The sequence below is a fragment of the Tachypleus tridentatus genome, chromosome 6 (genome assembly GCF_004210375.1).
Source record: "Tachypleus tridentatus isolate NWPU-2018 chromosome 6, ASM421037v1, whole genome shotgun sequence".
NCBI lineage: Eukaryota > Metazoa > Arthropoda > Merostomata > Xiphosura > Limulidae > Tachypleus > Tachypleus tridentatus.
Window position 1 is genome coordinate 38,649,566 of NC_134830.1, and position 21,862 is coordinate 38,671,427.

At 33.3% G+C, this 21,862-nt stretch overlaps 1 protein-coding gene across 2 annotated transcripts; it reads right to left on the reverse strand.

Annotated features, from left to right (window-relative positions):
* Window positions 1-1,574: 1,574 nt before the first annotated feature.
* On the reverse strand, window positions 1,575-12,173 carry LOC143252281 (solute carrier family 22 member 6-B-like). Of its 2 annotated transcripts, none has more exons than XM_076504172.1 (8): window positions 12,018-12,173; window positions 9,566-10,067; window positions 6,258-6,361; window positions 4,223-4,377; window positions 3,590-3,758; window positions 3,121-3,268; window positions 2,108-2,195; window positions 1,575-1,622 (listed from the first exon to the last, which is right to left on the reverse strand). In XM_076504172.1, the coding sequence occupies exons 2-7, from the start codon at window positions 9,917-9,919 to the stop codon at window positions 2,172-2,174; spliced, it is 954 nt and encodes a 317-aa protein (XP_076360287.1). In that variant the 5' UTR covers window positions 9,920-10,067; window positions 12,018-12,173; the 3' UTR covers window positions 1,575-1,622; window positions 2,108-2,171. The 2 variants fall into 2 exon arrangements, with proteins under 2 accessions (XP_076360287.1, XP_076360286.1); XM_076504171.1 differs by having other exon boundaries at window positions 9,566-10,046; window positions 12,018-12,172.
* Between the last annotated feature and the right edge of the window lie 9,689 nt (window positions 12,174-21,862).

Sequence of the window (21,862 nt, forward strand, 5' to 3'; positions counted from 1 at the left end):
CCGAAGTACTAGAACCCAAAATTCTAGACTTAGAAGGCTCGAATCATACAGATGGGTTGCCGGAGGTGCTGTGTTTTGATTGGTCAATTTCTCATTGAAGTGATAGTTTTGTAGTTTGATGATATGGAATGGAACGTTGAACTAATAAAGTTTTGAATTAAAATAACAATCTGAATTTAAGTAACTCTATAAACTGCTACTAACTGTCATATAATTTCATAGGCGAGTGTGAAGCTTCTGACGTTTGCACATCTGTTAGAACTGTTTCTCAGGGCGGCTGGTATGGGTAATAAAACTTTTATTAAAATACAGTAGAGAACAACGTTTCGACATTCTAAGAATAAAAGTTTCAATACTCGTACCAGCCGTCTTGAGATACATTTTTACGTCAAATGGGTTTCTCGTCATCACAGACCTATTTGAACTGAAAGATAATGGACACGTCTAAGGATAAATTCTTGTTAAAGAACAGTCGTGTTTTAACAAGATTGAAATGAGCTTAACCTGTTTAATACTGGCCACACGTCAACAGGTGTTAAAATAGAGTGAGATTTTCTCTGTACATGAATTAATTTATCCTCATAAATTGACATCTGTGTTTAAGTTGTTCTATGTGTTTACTTGTTCAACAGTTTATATACAAGGTCTTCTAAATCTATTTATAGAAAAAGTAAACTGATATGGCTGTACTAAGAGTCGACTAAATTCTACTTATCCTATTTATAACTTTAATTTATTTTCTATTATATATTTTTATATCCTATAATTCACATTGTAGACACTTCGTCGCGTGAAAATTTTTAATATATAAAAAATGTGTTCGTACATCATTCACAAGCGGTCGGTGTTTCTGCATCAATATAAATAATCCCTGTTAAGTGGCAATACATACTCTGGTAAACAAATGTTTATAACAATTTAAGTTTGTTCTAACTCACCAGTTCACGAACAAAGGGAGCGATTGCCCCTCCTATTCTCGAACAGAGAATAGAAGTCCCAACCCCCACAGTTCTAATAACAGTGGGGAACACTTCTCCTCCATAGATAAAATTGATGCTACCAGCTGTGGATATGAACATCTTTCCAATCATACTTAGTGAAATCTTTGTTGCCACCATATCTTTGTAAAATAAATATATATAGAGATTTAAAACACCAACAGCCAAGAGACCATTAAACTACAGCAGTAAGTTAAATACAGATATGATACCTTAAAAACTTACTTTATGTAACGGAAGTTTGTAAGTGTTACAAAGTTACTTCATGAACGTAAATTCAATGAACATTAGTATATGTGACTCATTTGAAACGCTTGTTGCAACATGTAGTTGAAAGCATAACAACTCTGGTAAAATTAATAATTTATAATTATGAGAAAAACAGATTTTCAGTAAACTTTACACACACCTTCCGGAACAGCAATAACCAAAACACAGGAAACAAAAGTAACCACGAAAGAGACTATGATCGTTGGTTTTCGTTTCACATACTTTATTGCTAGAGGGAGCACCACACAAACCGGAAGTTCCACAGCACCTGAGAGTAGTAGGTTGATATACATACTGCCTCCTAGTGTAGCTGAGCCGAAGGTCAAGCCGTAGTATAAAAATGATGTTGCAAAACTAGATAGGCAAAAAATGTTATAAGTAAAACTATTTTTGTTAATAATACAAGCATTACAATTCCTCTTAATTATCGCCAAAGATCGTGTAAAATGTGTTCGCGTTTTATTTTATGATGCATATATAGTGGTTTTCCAACTTTATCTTTTTTTATCTATAATTTTGTGCGCATCTGACACCAAACATGGACTCGTGTATATTCGATTCGATTTCATTACTCATTAAAATATCTATAAGTCTATCCTCAAATCGATATTCTTCAATGTAGGATTAGAATAAGTTAACCTATGAGATCTTGGACCTGACTAAATACACTAATCGAGTCCGAAACCATAATTTGATGTCAAATCGGTCAAGAGATGACGAAACTATGAGCTAAACGTTTGCACTAGAAAAACTCAGAAACATTCTACGAGCGGTTATGCTGCGGCTAACAATATATTACACGTATATCACCAAAACACGTATTGTTTTCTAATACTTACAAGATGAATGCTACTTCTATAGTCCCACGACGTAGCTGCGGAGTTTTGAGCAAGTCCAGGAAGGTTAAAGATGACTTTCTTTTTTTTCCTACATTTTTTATTAATACAGAAAGACAATGAAGTCATTATTGTTCCCATACTTTTGTTGATATTCACAATTTTAAGACTCGACCTTAGAAAGTATGTAAATTAAAAAAAAAAAACAATTGTTTTCTTTCACAATCATTTACTGGTGCGCAATAAAGGAAACTGAAACCTTTGGATGGTCAAAAACTTAATAATAAAATTAATTTCATTATAACTAATGGTTAAAATGTTTAATATACATATATACATATATATATATATTATTTCATCCGTATTATGTCCTTTATTTCATACGTATATATGTTTTTAATATTAGAAATATTTTTCATACATGGCATAATATATTATTTTAGATTTGACCTATTTTCCAAACGTTACACGAACTTCGTAAGGCTTTATCGAGATTACTGCTGAAAATTTCAATAAAACGTCAGGATTTCCAACTGCAAAAACAATGTATTCGAATTATTACAAGTTTATTTCAAATAATATTGGTAGTTAAATAAACAGAGAACAATATCATACACCATTATTCTATTTTCATGAAATATAATCAGTATTGTCCGTGTATAAACTTATCACTGTATTTTATCTTTAGCAATTAACTAACACTGCTAAACTTCGGGGGCTCATTGATAATCTTGAGTGTTTAAAACACTAACATTTTGGGTTCAATCCCTACAGTAGGTAAAGCGCAGCTAGCACATTGTCCAGTGGTGCACTTAAAACAGATGAACAGTTAACTTCAAACAACTTATCTCTTACAAAAACTCTTCAAGTCTTTCCTTACATAAATATATAGTGTGTGTGTTTGCTTAGCCCTCGATAGCAGTAAAAGTGGTATTCCTACGCACGCCCTTGTTAAATATGCAAGAAATATTTGTTTAGAACAATTCTTCAAGTCTTTCATTATATAAGTTAATTACCAGTTCAATCTTCGCTTCCAGTATCTTCATCGTGTGATCCAGGTTTGAAACACTTAGTTTATTGAAACTAAGAAACTTCCTGATGGTATTCTCTGCATCTGTGTACCGCTTCCTGGTAAGAAGCCATCTTGGAGATTCTGGCAGGAACCTAAAATATTATTACACATCTATAGTCAAATATTTTATTGAATGTATTAATACTATTTATACACACTAATATTAACATGTAATTTGTTTGTTTTTTAATGTATAATCCTTTACTCACCAACAATAAATACAATAATTTAAGTGTTTGGATAACGTGACAAACCCACATTGTTATTAATTATCATTATTATTCAGTTGAATGTAAAGATCAGATTATATAGCACAAACTCTTTGGTAACTGGACTTCTGAAACATTAAAGTAAAGTTGCAACTATAAATTGTTTATGTTTCACGACATGACAAAAGATATTCTCCAACTCACCACCAGGCGACCAACATCGGTAACCAGCTACACGTGGTTACAGCTTGAAAATACTGCCAGTCCTTGATTATCCAAGCAAGTCCAGGAAGGATAATTAATCCTAGAGTCCAACCAAAAGTAAATGAAACCGCTACCCAAAGTCGATACCCTGGACTAATAATTTCCATCACTGCAGAAACAAACAAGTAAAACATATCGGTCTGCATCTGTTATACGTTAACAAAAAGATTCAGGTAGAGCTACAGTTAAATTAATTATTGCGACAAATAACGTTAACTTTTTCAATGCAATCTGTCTGTTATCTCGAAAAACAAACTGAAACATTCACATGATAAGTTAAACTTGTTTTAAATAAAACGACAAGAATGAACGAACTTTGAAGGCACTCGATCCACAATAAAAGACACTGAATTCACGGAAGGATTTATATTTGTATTTGTTCTCAAAATGTAGGATCTCTTTGAGAACAAATATTCACAAGTCCTCTCTACTCTGTTAGTTCTAGATAGTGATGAAAATATTTTTCCATACAGAAAACAAAAGAAGACAGAACATTTAAGATATTAGATATACTATTTACTGCAGAAACATCATCCAGAAATGAAAATGAACAAACTTTCTGTAGCTACTTACATAGAGAAACACCAGAATTTTGTATGCTGCATACACCCATCGCTGAACAAAACCGGGTGATATAAAAAAATGACAAGTTCGGAACAGCTGCACCTGCGTAGCTCGAGACAATAGACAGACATAGGGAACCTAACAACACCGGTCGTCGTCCAAACCTGAATAATAAATAATGTAAATAGTGTAAAACAACAAATAAATCTATGTTATGAGAAACACTTCAAAACAAAAAATGACGTGAAAGTTGAGATAGAGAAGTGAGTGATCAAGTGTAGAGCAATGAATGATCAATTAAACCCACTATTAATATCCGAACAAGTTTTTATACAGTATTTGAATTAACTATATTAAAACGATCACTCAACCTCACCACGTCCTCACAGTTCATGTCGCCATGGCCCGGCATGATCAGGTGGGTTAAGGCGTTCGACTCGTTATCTGAGGGTCGCGGGTTCGAATCACCGTCGCACCAAACATGCTCGCCATTTCAGTCGTGGGAGCCTTATAATATGATAGTCAATCCCACTATTCGTTGGTAAAAGAGTAGCTCAAGAGTTCACAGTGGGTGATGATGACTAGCTGCTTTCCCTCTAGTCTTACACTACTAAATTAGGGACGGCTAGCGTAGATAGCTCTCGTGTAGCTTTGCGCGAAAGTCAAACAAACAAACAATCATGTCGCCACGTCTGATCGTGTTTTACCTCACTACTGTTTAGTAATTATGATATGGAAATAAAAATTTGCTCTGAACAAATTCATTAGAAAGTTCAGAAAGAATACGAATTCAGTTAATTATCTAAGGTAAGGTCACCCACGAACATCAATGAACTAATATTGTAGACTTAAACTCTTGATGTAGGAATAACCGTATGATCGAGATGCAGAACGTTGTACTATATTAAAGTTTGGTACGTTACCCTGCATCTGTATTTCTCTATTCTACTGGGTATTTTCAGAAGCTAGAAAACATTATTAACAATCCAAAAAGAAAAAAAACAAACGTTTGTAATGGAACTTATGGCATATGTTACAGTTGATGAAAATTGTTTATGATTCATCCTAAAACATATCAGAACAATTTCGTTCTTCGTTGTTAGTTGCATCACTTATTCCAAGTAATTATGTCATAAAGTCATTACAAATCCCTGTTATAGTTTCGCTACTACCTTTTCCTTTAAAAATTAAACAGTAGTACTTACTGACACGCCAAATGACTGGGTGACGTTAACATACCGTCATACGAAAAGAACATCAGCTTATAACTATCCACGATGTTATAGCTACACAGAAATGAGCTTTGTCTTAAATCCACCGTCCAATAGTAATATTACTTTCATAGGCTTTCAGTAAGAACTTACCAACCTTTCCTCCCGACCTAACTCCTGCTGTTTATTAGTTATAAGCATCTTAAGGTGCATATCTGCATCATAATCTAGTATCCATTGAGTGAAAATATCGCTGAAACAGGAAAGTGTGATTTTCCTGACCAGATATTTCCTGCTGCAACATCAAATGCCGTCATCAGAATGAACAAAGTGAGCGAAAACAATGGAAGAGATATTAAACAATTATTACAGTGGTGCCGCCTAATATCTTTTATAAACTAATTGATTTAGCTCCGTATCTTGTTATACATGTGCACAAAATACTTCACTCGTACATTATAGGTTCACCTTCCAGGTTATTCTGTACACCTAGACTGACTTAATGTTCGACATCTATATTTAATACCATTAAAAGTAAACAGATATTTAAACAACATTTTGAGTCTAAAACGTAGGATCAGTCCTTTATAGAAACATCTTACTGTAAAAAAATGTTAGGGTTAGCATTACACCAAACACCTTTTGTAATGACATGCCTTCAGGATGTGAATATTAATTAACACATTAATATTTATAGTAAATACAAACGGAAGAATCGGGACTTTTATTTAAGAATTCTTCTTATTAATGGTTTGTATTCATTCCTATTAGAATGTATTTACTATAAATAAGTTTGGTTTATAAAATGATAAACCAGGCTCTAAAATACTTACCTGTCACTGAGATGACCAGATATAAATACACCAAACAGCATTCCCAACATAAACACCGTCTGGTTCATGGACACAAGCCACTCATGATTACAGAACAAGTCCCACTGAAAGATATTAAACTTTAGAACTAAATGGAAATACAAAGAGGGGATAAATAGTTCAGACGTTTTTCGACTATGAGAAATTAATTAATGCTGGTTAAAGCTTTTAGGCTAAATCAATAAAAATCTCAAAGTATATACTTCCAATCTAATAGGTTAATATTTAATATGCCATTTGAATTGGATGGCTAAAAATTTTCTGTTTTGGGGTGTAAACACAATTTTTGAAGTGACTAATTTATACGAAAATATCCTCTCTGGTGAGTAAATATGAAAATGTAACATGAAACTTAAACGTATACAACACGCATAAATAATGTGATAAATAACGATCACATAGTCCATCAAGTAACTAAGCAAATATCAATAATATAAGACATGTAACATATATAAATACCATTGTGTTACTTAACGCTTGATTTCTCGAAATAGGATGAGTCATATAATACGAAATGTATTTATCCAGATGGAACAGTTCGATTTTGTCTGCCCATTACGATTTTAGAGAGAAGAGTACAAGGGGACGTGAAGCCTTATAAGTGTAATGGATGTTGGTAAAATAAGTCAAAAGTAAAGACGTAGTGTTAGGATCAGTTAATTTTTAACCATGTGTTTAAAATCTATCATGAAAGTGAAAACATCTATTTAATTTTACATTTAAAGCTCTTTCTAATATAAAACAAACTTATTTAACCAACAGAGACACTTAAGTTAAGAAATCAACCAATTTTTTTTCTAGCTTTATTGTCTGTACATTTCATTTCATGTTATCAACAATATTATATTATACTTTGGTTGTTGAGCAACATGGCATAAAAGATATAGTTGGAACGTTATGTTACCAAAACGCACTGACTTTTCCACATGTTAGAAACTGTTAACTTAACTGATTTTTACCAATAATTATTCTGTGAATATGCCTTCAATTCACTTCATAACTTTCCTTAATTTTGACTGGATCAGAAAGGAATTTAACAACGTTTGAATGCCCCTACTATACTTTACTCAGCGATTGTTTGAAACCTAACAGTTCTCTTTAGCCTCCTACTAAACTCTGGATAGATCCACATTACTTGGAAGAAATTGAATGTATTAATATTCCACAAAAAAAGAAAAACAGCAAATAAACCGAACAACGTAACCAGGTTTACAACGAATAATAAGTGATAGACTACATATTTTGAGATCTTGTCAAAATTACTGGGTTAAGAATATTCAGATAAACTACAGATCGTTTAGTTAGGTTGACCGAATTCATCACAGATAGTTTTAACAAAATAAAGTCACTCGCACTCGATTTCTTTGTGTAGCAAGCGACACTGTATAGATCAATAGTCTGGAATGCCGAGTGTGAGAAATGGAACTACAGCGCGGTATTACCCTGGAGTTAATGTAAAAGACACTTACTCCAATGGTCAAACACACAATGTTATGAAAACCACAGTTTCGCAACGGACGAATTAGGCTAGGAGTCTAACGGACTAAAACATCGGCACATACGCCGAAAACATGGTTACAATATAAAACATATACCCTCCAGTAATAGATTATGCATATCCAGTGTGAATACTTACAGCACCAAAATGCATAAGAAAATAACAAACAACACAAAATGTTCTATTTACAATAGTTTACAGAGTACCCAGGTCCACATCATCAGGTTCTATATACAAATATGCAAACCTAAAGATACTGCATAACAGAATCCTACATGAAATATTAGCTTAAAAGAAATCGTTTTTTTGTTAAATAACCATACACTGCATATATGATGGAAGTAGTCCGAAACGCCTCTCTCCAGTTAACATATATATTAGAAAAATATATTAATTACAGACACCAAACGTTAAGATAACATCGTGTCATTATTTTGTACCTAGGAGATTACTGAAAAGCGTTTTTGTATCTAACGATCTCAGAGCAAAGTTTGGTTTGGTTTGAAAATCACGCAAAGCTACACGTGGGCTATCTGAGAGGGCGAGTATGTTTGATGTGACGAGAATTCGAGCCTGTGATCCTCAGATTACGAGTCGAGTGCCTTATCCATCGGGCCATGCAGGGCCCCCACAGAATAAAATAGTTTACTTCCACTAAAAGAAATTAATATTCACATCCGCGTAAAATAAGATAATTCTACTGAGAGGAAATAAGATATTTTCAAAACAGGAAGTGAAACTCTAATGTGTCTCTGTTTTTTTTCTTAAATACAACTTGTACAATGGGCTATGTATTCAACAAATATATAAAGAGTAAAAAGCCTTCAAGATTCCCTTTGAGCCCATAGAAAAGCTTAAACTCTCGTATATCTTGTTTGTGACATTGGGGAGGGCCCGGCATGGCCAAGCATTCGACTCGTAATCCGAGGGTCGCGAGTTCGAATCCCGGTCGCCCCAAACACGCTCGCTCTTTCAGCCGTGGGAGCGTTATAATGTGACGGTCAATCCCACTATTCGTTAGTAAAAGAGTAGTCCAAGAGTTGGCAGTGGGTGGCGATGACTCGCTGCCTTCCCTCTCGTCTTACACTGCTAAATTAGGGACGGCTAGCGCAGATATCCCTCGAGTAGCTTTGCGCGAAATTCAAAACAAACAAGCATAAACAGACATTGGGGAGGCCTCTCGTATAGTCTTCTACTTTTAGAAAAAGTCTAGATTTTCGAAGCTGTATAGATGCTACATCTTTATCAAGTAATTTATACCAGTTTGGTTTCAGACAGTATAACTTTTCTTAAGCCTTAAATAAATCAAAGTTAAATAACGAATATTTACGTTAGAAGAGATTTCAATGCCATATTTCCATTACAATAACATCAGTAATATATAAACTTTGCATTTGTCAAGGCCTAGTGTTTAGACAATTTAGGTTAAAGCTCTATGAACAGATGTGGGTTTCAAAATTAATAATCGAGCCTGCTGTTTTGAATGGAGCTGGAGGGAAGCACGTAGATGACTGTCAGTCAAATAACTATTTCAAATAAAAACGAAGTCAGTCGTCAAATGAATTGTGGTGTTTTCACTTTTAGATAAAAAATTAAAAAGTTCCAGAAACCTTTCTTTACTAGACATCGAAATGAAATATAAAAGAACTATTAAATTACAGATCTTTAAATTTGCACTATCTGGTTTAATACTTCATTTTTACACAACTGATCATTGAAAGCAAATACAATGAAAACTTATAAAATAGCCTATTTATTTTACAAAACTTACCTGTGTTATTATTGTGTTGTCTGTAGAGCTGTAATCCCACTTTGTGCAGGGAACCGTGACATTCTGATCAATAATTACATCCCAAGAATCAGGTAACTGTACTAACGTGTAGCTGTAACTCAGACACTGGCTGAATTCTTGCTTATTAGTGTCGAACGGTATGGAGACATTCTTCCATTGGGTAACTGTCCAGTTTTCTAATTGGTGTGGTTTGGCACACCAGTGGTCAGTATCGGGAGCCAAAAATGGTAGGGCCAAAATCTGCCACGCCGTCGGTAATCCTCGGTAAATAAGTAAGATTATTATGTAACACTGAAGTCGTCCCAAATTACCTATGACGTCAGTGATTTCCATGTTTTATTTTGGTTGTTCTTTCTTTGACAAGTTTATTCCTAGTTCAAACACACTATACGCTTTCAGGTCTGACTGGATACAGTTGGTTAAATGAAACACAATTCGACGGTGAGTCTCGTAGGACTAACTGGACATATAAATCGAGAATCTTTAGAACAAATATGAAAAAAGACAATCATGAAAGTTTTTTTAAAATAATTTGATGTTTAATAAAGCAATCTAATCTAAACTTTAATAACAAAAACACAGATACGATCTTAACTTAATTTTATATTTCACAGCTACAAACATTTAGAACAGCTTTATTTCCATTGGTAAAAACCTTTCGATTTTATAAACGAATCCACAGAATATCCTGAAGCAATTAAGTATAATTCATAAATTATTGGAACTGCTGCGTGTCATAATGGGTTGGCAATAGATTCCTTTTTTCAGGTATAGCTAGCTCTGATTTAGAAAAGTAGACCAGAGTAAAAAGAAACCAGTTAATAGCGCCTGCCGTCATATGGGCTTTCTCCAATTTTGGATCAAATAACAAGATTGGCTATAACTTTTACAACGCGGCTAAAGCTCAAAATGCAGAACAACATCACGGCATTAACTTTTGGCTTTCCCACCAGAAGCCCTATACATTGATTTAAACTTCTTGTAACAATGGAAAATTACGTAAGTTTTGAATATTTACTGAGAGGTCTTCAAAGGATTGAATGAGAAAAACAATTTGATTTGTCAACTACGTCATACATATTACACTTCAACAACTAAATTAACAAAAAATAAATACGTCTACAAAATAATGGTTGATCACAACGAAATTATCTATACAGTAAGCTAGTTACCAATACAGATTATTGACGTGAATTATCATTAATTCTTTGTACAGGTTCTCTCCACATATTTTCATATACCATTTCTTTACACTGATGGGGTTCCTTTGTTTTAGAATTTCGCGCCAAGGTACATAACTGAGTTGAGAAAATAAGAAAAGACAAACTCTTATGGATAAGTAAAATCAACTAAGGATTGCCAAGTAAAGTCTACATATAACACGTTTGATGGTAAAACTGTGTAAAATATCTTTGCTGGTAAAACTATGTAAAATATCTTTGCTGGTAAAACTATGTAAAATATCTTTGCTGGTAAAACTATGTAAAATATCTTTGCTGGTAAAACTATGTAAAATATCTTTGCTGGTAAAACTATGTAAAATATCTTTGCTACTTGGATTTGGGATCTTTAGGATTAAAATCTCAATATTCTGTGAGAGTATGATATCAAACAAATAAATGGTTTTGTTTGTTTGTTTTAGAACAAAGACCATATTTGCCCATCTTGCTTTGACTACTGAGAAAACGAGTCCCGGATATAAGCAAAACTTGTCGTTGTCTCACCGAGGAAGCCACATGTAGGGACATCAAATTTCTCAGAAGGAGAACACAATGTAATAATTTATTGATTTTTAATTAAACAGTATCACCCTAGAGTATCATCACCTCTCACCGACAAATCCTGGGCTACGCTTTTACCAAGGAATAGTGGAATTGTCCGTTATTTTATAACGTCTCCACGGCTATAAGGGTGAGCGTGTATCGTGTGACGAGGATTCAAACCTGCAACCCTCAGATCGTGAATCGAACGCCCTAACTACCTGCCCATAAGGAGTCGAAATAAGTTTTAACTGACCATAATTCCAGTTGGTGATGTTGTATATTCGATCAATATAAGGAAACTAACACACACGTCTTGGTGCTAAACCTATTTTGTACACAGTAATTTTAACAAAACAATAACTTTTGAGATCTTTTGAATAAATTTTGGTTTTTAGTATAGACACGAGGGATGTAAAGTTTAACAAGATATTGAAGTTTTAACAGTGAAAATAAAATACTCAGATTTTAGAAATTACACTCAGTTTAATATATTAACAGATAACCATAAAATTAAAGTTGGAAAACCAATGAAATGAAAATATAAGTTTGTCACAAAAGAATTTTGTTAAACATCAAACAACTGTTATTTTTTAATAAAAATATTTAAGCGCGAAGTATCTTCGAACAGACGAATGCAGAAAAAAACATGTCTCATTCTAATTCCTTACCTGCAATGTTTCACAACTTTTCCTCCGTACGGTCACGTTCATATATCGGTCCTATTAAAGTGGTTATATCGTTTTGAACACAGTCTCAGTTTGGTCTGTTGCAATTTAAGTTAGTGGACTTTCTTTAATTGTGTTCATGTGTTATGTTACTGTACGTCAAAGATCAAGACCAACCAATCCTGCAGTGGTTCATTTTACGATATAAAGCATGTGCTAAGATCTCGTTTCAGTGCTCTATAAAATGATTAATTTGTTTTACGACAAGAAGAGAAAATAATGACAAATTACTAATTAAAAAAAACTGAATAACAGTATTAATTTAAAAGGACTTTAACAACGTTTAGCTTTGGAATTTCGTTGTGACCTCCTTCGTAACATTTTAGTTCATGAAATATTTGATGCGCGTTACAGTACAAACAGGACTTACTAAAGGTCAACCTATATATTTGCCGAATGTCGCATATGTAATATGTACTTGACGCTACGGATTGGTTCTCACTTTTAACGTTGGTTACAAGGTTCTTATGATAATGTTGTCAGTGCAGTGAAATCTTTTTTTTTTTTTTTACAGAGTTTGAACCTTTGCTTAATATGATTACTTCATTTTATTTTGGGTTGATTTGTTTTCTATTCTGAGACTTATTTGTCAACAAGCTGACGACACGAACTCTCAGATACGGCTTCCTTATGTCATGTTCAAGAAGTTAGGTTTTGTGGTAAGGCTTCTGGTGGTTGTATTAACTGTGAAAAGTGCAGTGGCTGTGGACAGAAAGTTGGATTTGGATCGTTGATACCGTTCACGAGGGTATAGTTTGCTTACAGTAATCTTCAGTTGATGTCTTAATCTAATTAATCGGTAATAGTTAGACTACAATTACAGGTATTCTCACTTTTTTGTGCTATCTGGATTGTCACTGCATGGTAAATTCTTGGTTGTTAATTATCTTGTGGCGACGTCAAGTATGAGATCACAATACGTCATTAATTTAAGTGATTTACGTCTGCGTAAGTATGGTTTTCGCTTGAAATTATTACAGAATTATGTTAATCGTGATTGTTACAAGGTTTTGGTATCTTTAACAAATCATGCCCTTGGTACGTATGAGCATATAGGTATTGGTGTCAAATTGTGACTCGGCTTTTAAAACCATTAAATCCATTTATTCAGGACTTATTTGAGGGTTGGATTCATTTTACTGGTGGATCTGTAATCGATTCTGCTTCTGATTAAAAAGGTGTTTTTAACCAGTCTTTGTTCCATAATCTGTTATTGACTGATATTCAAGGAAAGTTTCTTTAAGTTTGTAGATGCTGATATTGTACGTGGTCAAGATTTGTTATGAATGATTCCATTGTTTTTAAGGAAGAAGGTCATTATTGGTTTGTGCAAGGAGGTTAAACCTTGTGTTAATTCTAGCACCATTATTTATTTTTTAGAGGTCTTAACTTTTGGTTCTTCCTTGGAATTGGAGTGTTATTTAGTTGCTGATGTCTGATTTTTCATAAAGGGCTTTTTTTGTCTCTTTATAAACCTCTAAAGACGAATATTCTTTTTCTGATGGGTGGTCTAAAAAGTGCATCTACTGTATATTATCTGTTCATATACAACCTTCTGTGGAACAAAATATTTGTAGTTTTGTGATATTAGATACTGAGTGCAGAAGTATCCAAAATCGTGTTTTGATCTTTTTGTTGGATTTAAGTTATGATACTTGTATATTATTTTTACTTTAGCATCGTGCAGTTACAACAAACATAAAATTCGATCACATGAACCTCCATCTAACCGGCTGTTTTCATTTTTGCCAAGTGTCATTAGAATTTATTACTCATTTACTTCTTCAGTATGATAAAGTTCAATTGCGGAATTTTTAAAATTTAATATTAAATACGGTGAATCAGGTATTGTGTGTTTCAATGGGTTCTACCGAGAGTGTATCTAAGGTTTGTGTACAATTAAATCGTATTTTTAGTTCATTAGAGAAGTAGCACACCTTTTCATGCAACTAAATTATTTTTGTCAAAATGTCCATGTTAATTTAAAGCGAAATTATTTTGAAAAAAAAAAAAACATTTTGAGCGTTTTTACTTTTTATATAGTACTGTTGGTGGAAAGTGGATTTCGGGGTATATCCTTGTGGCATGTTTAATATAATACTTTTAAATATAATTAGTTTATATTAACGGTTTTAAGTATTAGTATTATAAAATTTGATGTTATTATATTATTCCTGCAATAATTTATTTGTTTTATCTGTATCGTTTTCTTGTATATGCCTCCTCTATGAAGGTGTCTAAATAAATAATAATAAAGTGCCCAGGAATGTAGATTGGTGTTTCGTGTGTTTTCTTTTAGTTTCAGTTGTATCACGTTAACAATCGGCAAGTTTGAAATCGTTAAAGTGTAAAAAATGACTTCGTTTTAACAATCAAAGAGTAAAATGTTTGATTGAAAATAGAATGAAGTGGACTATTGTTGTGTGAGTGAAGTGGACTACTGTTGTGTCACTCTTAAAATTTTAACTGTAATAAAGATAGTATGTTTAAAATTACTCATTGTTTATTGTAACAAGTGTAGGTGATGAACTGATCACTTATCTATCAGGAAACTGTATAGAGAGACAATATGAAGAACTGATCACTTATCTGTCGGGAAAATATGTAGAGAGACAATATGAAGAACTGATCACTTATCTATCAGGAAACTATGTAGAGAGACAATATGAAGAGCTGATCACTTATCTCTCAGGAAACTGTGTAGAGAGACAATATGAAGAACTGATCACTTATCTATCAGGAAACTGTATAGAGACAATATGAAGAACTAATCACTTATCTATCAGGAAACTGTGTAGAGAGACAATATGAAGAACTGATCACTTATCTATCAGGAAACTGTGTAGAGACAATATGAAGAACTGATCACTTATCTATCAGGAAACTGTGTAAAGAGACAATATGAAGAACTGATCACTTATCTGTCAGGAAACTGTGTAGAGAGACAATATGAAGAACTGATCACTTATCTATCAGGAAACTGTGTAGAGAGACAATATGAAGAACTGATCACTTTACTAGCGGGGAACTGATAACTTTCCTTGGTATGAAATGAAGTGGAAATAATTTTAAGCTCTCCGTTCATTATTAACCGTTTAGGAGGAACATAGTACGTAAGCCTAACGTTTAAGATGACAAGAAAATCCAGATTAAAATATTTCAAAAACGTAGTCCAAAAGCTCCAAGAAAAGCAGAAAGAACGTGAAATAAGTTGAATAATGAAATAGAGGAAGGCGAGTAGCTGATGGTTAGAAAATGACAAAGGAGGATAAATAAATCGCAGGGAAACATACAAGTAACATCAGAAACTGAAATACGTACACGAAGAAACTGATGAATTAAGACGCGAAGGAGACAGCTGTATCCAGAAGTTTGAGAAAACTGAAATGGAAGGAGATAGAAGAAGGAAAAGAGAGAGAAGACGAGAATTACATTTTACAGTCCCTCACTATGATTCTCAGTTCAGTTACGAATCTCAAACGTTCTATGATATTAGTGACATAATTACAGTTTGTTAACAATGTGTGACAAATAAATGGTCCAAAGCTCCATCAATGTGTTGGCCTCGTAGAAAAATTAATGTGACTTTGAAGTCTCGCCTGAACCATTTAAAGTCACCGTTTGAAGAAACTGGCGAAGAATGTCGACAGTTTATAACCATAACTTGGAAGTAACAACTGTTTCCAAATGATTTCCTCTGAGGCTACAAAATGTATGAACTAGACTATATAACTACATTCAAAATACAAAGTTAAATCTGCCATAGAATTGGTTCATCACAACCTTCTTCCAACGAATCGCACAAATTTTACAAATCTATTTCATGAAAAACGCGCAAGAAACAAAGACGAGAGAATATTCTAGAAGGTGAATCAAACTTAATATTGTTCTAACAAAAAAATGTTGCACTTATGATCAGAAGCTTAAAATCAGCGGAAGTAAACTGCTTATAGAGAAGTAAGTAATTTGAGAGGTAAAGGCCAAAGGTATAAGTAAATTACTGGTATAGTAATTAAACTAAATATATCAACTAGATTGTTAAATATTTTAATTATAACTAAATGAAAATATTATATTGACCCTCAAGTAACTCTAAATATGTGAAAGTTCAGTCGTTACATCTTTTGAATATGAAACCTCAATTACTGCGACTTTTAAATCCTAATCCCTTAGTGATGAGTGCCTTAAGAATTCATATGGAGATTGAAGAAAATATTCAACACTGTGGACTGGTGGTTTGATATGTTAAAACTCTTTTCAAATTTGTAGAAATAGAAAAGGTAAAAATCGTGTAGAAGTAAGAAACTTATCCAATTTAATAAAAAAACAACAACTCTAGAAACATTATAACTTATTAATGATTGAGACAAGTTTACAGTTGTATTTGTAACGTGTTTCAAATCTGGAATCGGAATACTTCGAAAATAGAACACTATTTATTCACTTCTACTGCATGCTCTTTGAACAGCAAGGCACCAAACCACAAGACAATTTATTGTTATTATGCGGTTTTAATTTATTTTTGAACGTCATTATTCTTAAAGTTCTCTCATGAATACTGAATGTGACAGAACGTTATGGTAATCTGAGGGTCGCGGGTCGAATCCCTGTCGCACCAAACATGTTCGCCCTTTCAGCTGTAGGGACGTTATTATGTCGCAGTCAATCCCACTATTCGTTGATAAAAGAGTAATCCAAGAGCTGGCGATGAGTGGTAATGACAAGATGGATTCAAACCCGCGACCCTCGATTTACGAATCGAGTGCCTTAAACATCTGGCTATGCCGGGTCTGTAAGAAAGAGAAAAGAATGCATAATGAGTGGTTGCATTAGAGAATTACAGTGGTTAAATACGGGTTTATTTCCAAGAAGTGGACAGAGCGAAAACAGCCGAATGTGCAGCGTTCTAATAAAGAAAAAAGGAAAACAACTGCGATAAAAAACGTCGTTCAAGTTTTGTTTGTTTTTGGAATTTCGCACAAAGCTACTCGAGGACTATCTATGCTAGCCGTTCCTAATTTAGCAGTGTAAGACTAGAGGGAAGGCAGCTAGTCATCACCACCCACCGCCAACTCTTGGGCTACTCTTTTACCAACGAATAGTGGGATTGACCGTCACATTATACACCCACACGGCTGGGAGGGCGAGCATGTTTAGCGCAACGCGAACCGCCGACCGTCGGATTACGAGTCGCACGCCTTACGCGCTTGGCCATGCCAGGCCTACGTCGTTCAATGGCACATTAACAGTTTATTCTAAAACCCCTCGCAATGGTACAACTACGTTTCGTTAATCGTGTGTAAACCACTGGACTTGGAGTCACGGTCCGGAACACTAACAACGCGATTCATTTTAATTATTTTTATCTTTGAGTTGCTAGTAATAAAAATTAGAAAATATCCCAGTCAGTTATTTCAATTAAAAAACAAGACAATAAATACAATTGTAATATACTGTTAAACACAACTTAATATAACTATATTCCTCTATTTACATGCTGCTTCTGGTTCTTGAGGCTCAGTGTTTTCAATTGGATCTTCTGTATGATATATGGCCAATCTTTAAGGAGAGACATGAATAAAAAATTAATATTATTATTTTAAAAACAGAAGTGAATAGCGTCCATACAATTGTAAACATATTTCCAAATATATTCTCTAACTCAAACACGTGACAAATGGCGCTTTAATTGCAGGATTTCTTTGTTTTGAATTTTGCGCAAAGCTACACGAGGGCTATCTGAACTAGTCGTCCCTAATTTAGTAGTGTAACTCTTGGGCTATTCTTTTACCAACGAATAGTGGAATTAACTGTTACATTACAACGCTAACGGCTGAAAAGCCAACATGTTTGGTGTCACAGGGAATTAATTGCAATGTGATTAATATATTTCTATGACTGAAGATATCACATGTTCTTTAAAACGCTTTAAATATGTCTTTAATTAAATAATAATAAAGAAATTATAAATAATTTGAAACTTTCTATAATGTAAGAATAAGATTATGGCTTCTCCAAGATACTTTGAATTTTTTTATAACTGTACAATGGGTAAAAATCTTGTTTAAAAAATAAAAAAAAGTTCTGTTTATTTCTCAAAATGAACTTGTAGCTATTTTAAATATAACGAGTATAAAATATTCGCGACAGCAACTGGGTGACCCTCAGAGCATACTCTTAGATCTATCTAACGGGGTCATCTTCATGGCAAGTTGTAGCTCTCCCTGCTTCCTTGGTACTTGAAGATATTCGACGACAATAAAAGCTATTTTATACTTAGTTTGCCAAGAAATAACTCTATGTGATATTAAATAAAACATGTTATTGTTGCAAACAGTTAAGGTAGGAAAACATGAAATTTTGATAAATTACATTTTGTTTTTAAGTTAGTTTGTTGTAACCGCAAAACTACTCAGTAGCTATCTGTGCTGTGCCCACTTCATGTATCAAAAGCCTGATATTGGGCAAATATAATTATCAAAATCAGAGTTTTTCTGTTGTAAAGGTTGTCGTTACTGTAGTTTATAGAATTTATTTATAATTGTTGGTTTTACGTTGTTATTGTTTTTTTTTTTCCTTTGTTAATAACAAAGTTTCACAGTTATCCATCTCGCGCTGTGTTCACCACCAGGGTTATGATAGAAAAATAATATTATTTCTCTCTTCAGATGCATTAGAAATTTCTGGTAGAATGGAAATTCTAGTAAACTATACAAGGTAGAGTTATATACGAACATCAAACAACATTATGGACTTATAATATTTTACTGTAAAAAAAATGTGAGTGTTACAATTACATGAAACACTCTTTTTTAAGTTGAAGGTGGCACAATTGGCCAACTGCACTATGTTCACTACAAGAGTCGCTTTTTTTGGTGTTATAAACTTTCAATCTTACTGCTAAGCAACCAGACAACAGAAATTCATCACGAATGTTATAGGATCGGATAACTAAAACAAAATGTGCACTTCATAAAATATTTATTTATCACTGTCACGGCTTATTAAAAATCTAAATTATAAGCTCACTTACTTCTCTGGGTTCTCTATCTCCAGTATTGTGTCAGGAAGCTGTCTGTTAAATGTTTCTGGTAGAATGAAGATCATAAAGGCTGCTATTATTGACAGAACACCATAGGTTACTGAAGGTACAGCAACGTGCGTGGATTTACTCTTAGAATAACAAAATATAACGACTTATATGAACTAATTCTTAAATTTATGAATAGAGAACTTGTAAAAATTTGTAATGTGATACATGTAAAGATATCTTAAAAGTGGAATAAAAGTTTAAAAAATCGATCAACTTCAGCAGATTAATATCGGACGTAAGTATTTGTACGAATACATTATATAACTTCAGCAGTGAAAATTCGCCTGTGATCAGCGAAGAGCTAACTCGCTCAAGTTAAGTGAACTTTCCTATGTCAACTCAGAATTAATTCGCTCGTCGTGAACACTCAGTAAGATATCCAGTTGCATACAAGATATAAGACAATATATTGTTTGTAAGTTTGTAAGACCTTTTTACATAAATCATTATTTGTAATAACCGCTATTATAAATTGTATTATTTTGTGTATATTAAAATATACTTGTATTTCGAGAAAATTGTGTGTATCAATTTTATTGGCAAACATCATAACTTTCATACATTTCCATATTAAATTACCTTCTAAATTTGAATTACAATTTAACTCAATTTCAGGCTATTTAAAATCGTAACACATAACGATCAAAACTCACTTAACGTAAGTCTTTAAATTTGTAATATTTTATATCTATATTATTATACCAAATTTCAAGAACCTCCACACACACACACACACACGAGTTTAGTAGTCCTACTGGTGTTTTATAACTACGAAATTTATTCTGAACTTCTGTGCATAAAATTTTGTCTCGTATAATATTTAAAGCATGGCCTACTAGCAGCTAAGTTATCTCTCTGTATGAATACATTTTGAGTGTATTAAATTTTGATCCACGATAGGTTACTTAGAGCCCAAATATATGCAATGATACAGATTAATGTTGCCCAATATGCATAATAATCAATATATGACGAGTCTTAATCTTATCAGATTTGGATGATTGTTTAGATTTAAGCACAAAGCTAAACAACGGGCTATCTTGGCTCTGCCTACTTTGATATCGAAACCCAGTTCAGACAATTTATGTTCACAAACATGCCACTGTGCCACTGTGGGACAATCTTATCAGAATCGACCTATTTTTTTGACATCATGAAGCATGTAAGTTGTATGTTTTTATTAAGCAGTTACTGTTAAGTCAGTTACAACAGTTACATGTATAAAAGTTCATTCACCGATTTATTAATCATTCTAATTAAAATATTAGAAATACCAAACACAGGAAGGTCATTTCGCTGAATCTGTCTGTGCACATTTTTGTCTCAATAAAAAATACATCATTGATTTCACACTGTTGTCAGCGTTTCTACAAACACCCATTACTTAAGAAGTAATCTGGACCATCATCTGTTAAGAATGAATGAAAGACAGTCAGGTAAGATGTAATCTTAAATCTCATGAGTTAGAAAAACAAACACGAAAATACCTTGATCTACCTCTATTAAAATATGTTGCTTGTTTTACTGCAAGTTTTGATGCTTTGTTATAATTATAATAAAATCCTTGGATACTGCTCGTGCTTATAATCCGAATACAGAGAGACTGAAACCGTTTTTTATGATAAGATAGAAATATTATAGTTAAATGAGAAGTAAACGAGAAAAAAGAAAGAACTTCATAAAAAGACCAGTCATTTTAAGTCAACCAAGAGAAAGTGCAAAGTAAAACTAACTATGACATCAAATCAAATATATAACTTGGAATAAATTTATAAGATGCAGCAACTTTTATTAAACGTTTTGTAATTGTTCTTAAGAAAGACTGCATTAAATTTATAATGTTTCATGTAATTAAATATTAATCAGGGAGGATAGCAGCGATACCTATGTAGTGATTGGTTAGTTGTAGCCTATAGTACTAATCAGGATTTTGATAGTAATACACCACGTGTGTTATATTGAAATAGATAACCTACCCTACACACCTTATTGCGCCACGCAGTATCCTGGTCATTGTTTATCTTGCTTCAATAAGTGACGTATATAGATTATATTATGGTTACCTATAGAATAGAACTAAATAATATGGTTAAATTGCACCTTTCACCTAAAAGTTACAGCCCAACTGGAAGCCAAGATTTCGACTCTAACAAAACATTTTATTCAAACATTGATGGATGAAGGAAGATCAGAAGCTGGAGGACATGTGCGATGGAGCAGATGCATTTTACTTATCTGCCTTGTTTAATGAAAAATTATAAAATGGATTGTCTGACATTCTATCCGCCAAATTATTCGAATCCCAAATTATAAGTTACAAGTCTCAACACATAAAGTTGTTGAGTCGCCTGAAACCCTACTTTGACTTGTCTATTTCCCACTGGAGTGGTTGGATGGTATATAAAGTAACTTTGAACTAGCAACGTTTCAACTAAAATTAATCTGTATTTAGATAACTCAAGAAACAGTTATGAACTTTAATAAGCTTTCGTAAGCAAGTGCAAAGTCATAGATGTTTATACTTTTCTCAGAAATGGTAGATAACTGACGTCTAAGGTCGTGATTGGAGCCGTGTTAACATACAATGGGGTTTTAACCATGTGAGTGAGTTTATCTTGCTGAGTTCTTTGATATTTACCTTTGAGTTGTTCGATGTGTTTACTTGTCCAATGAATTGTATATGCAAGGTGTTCTT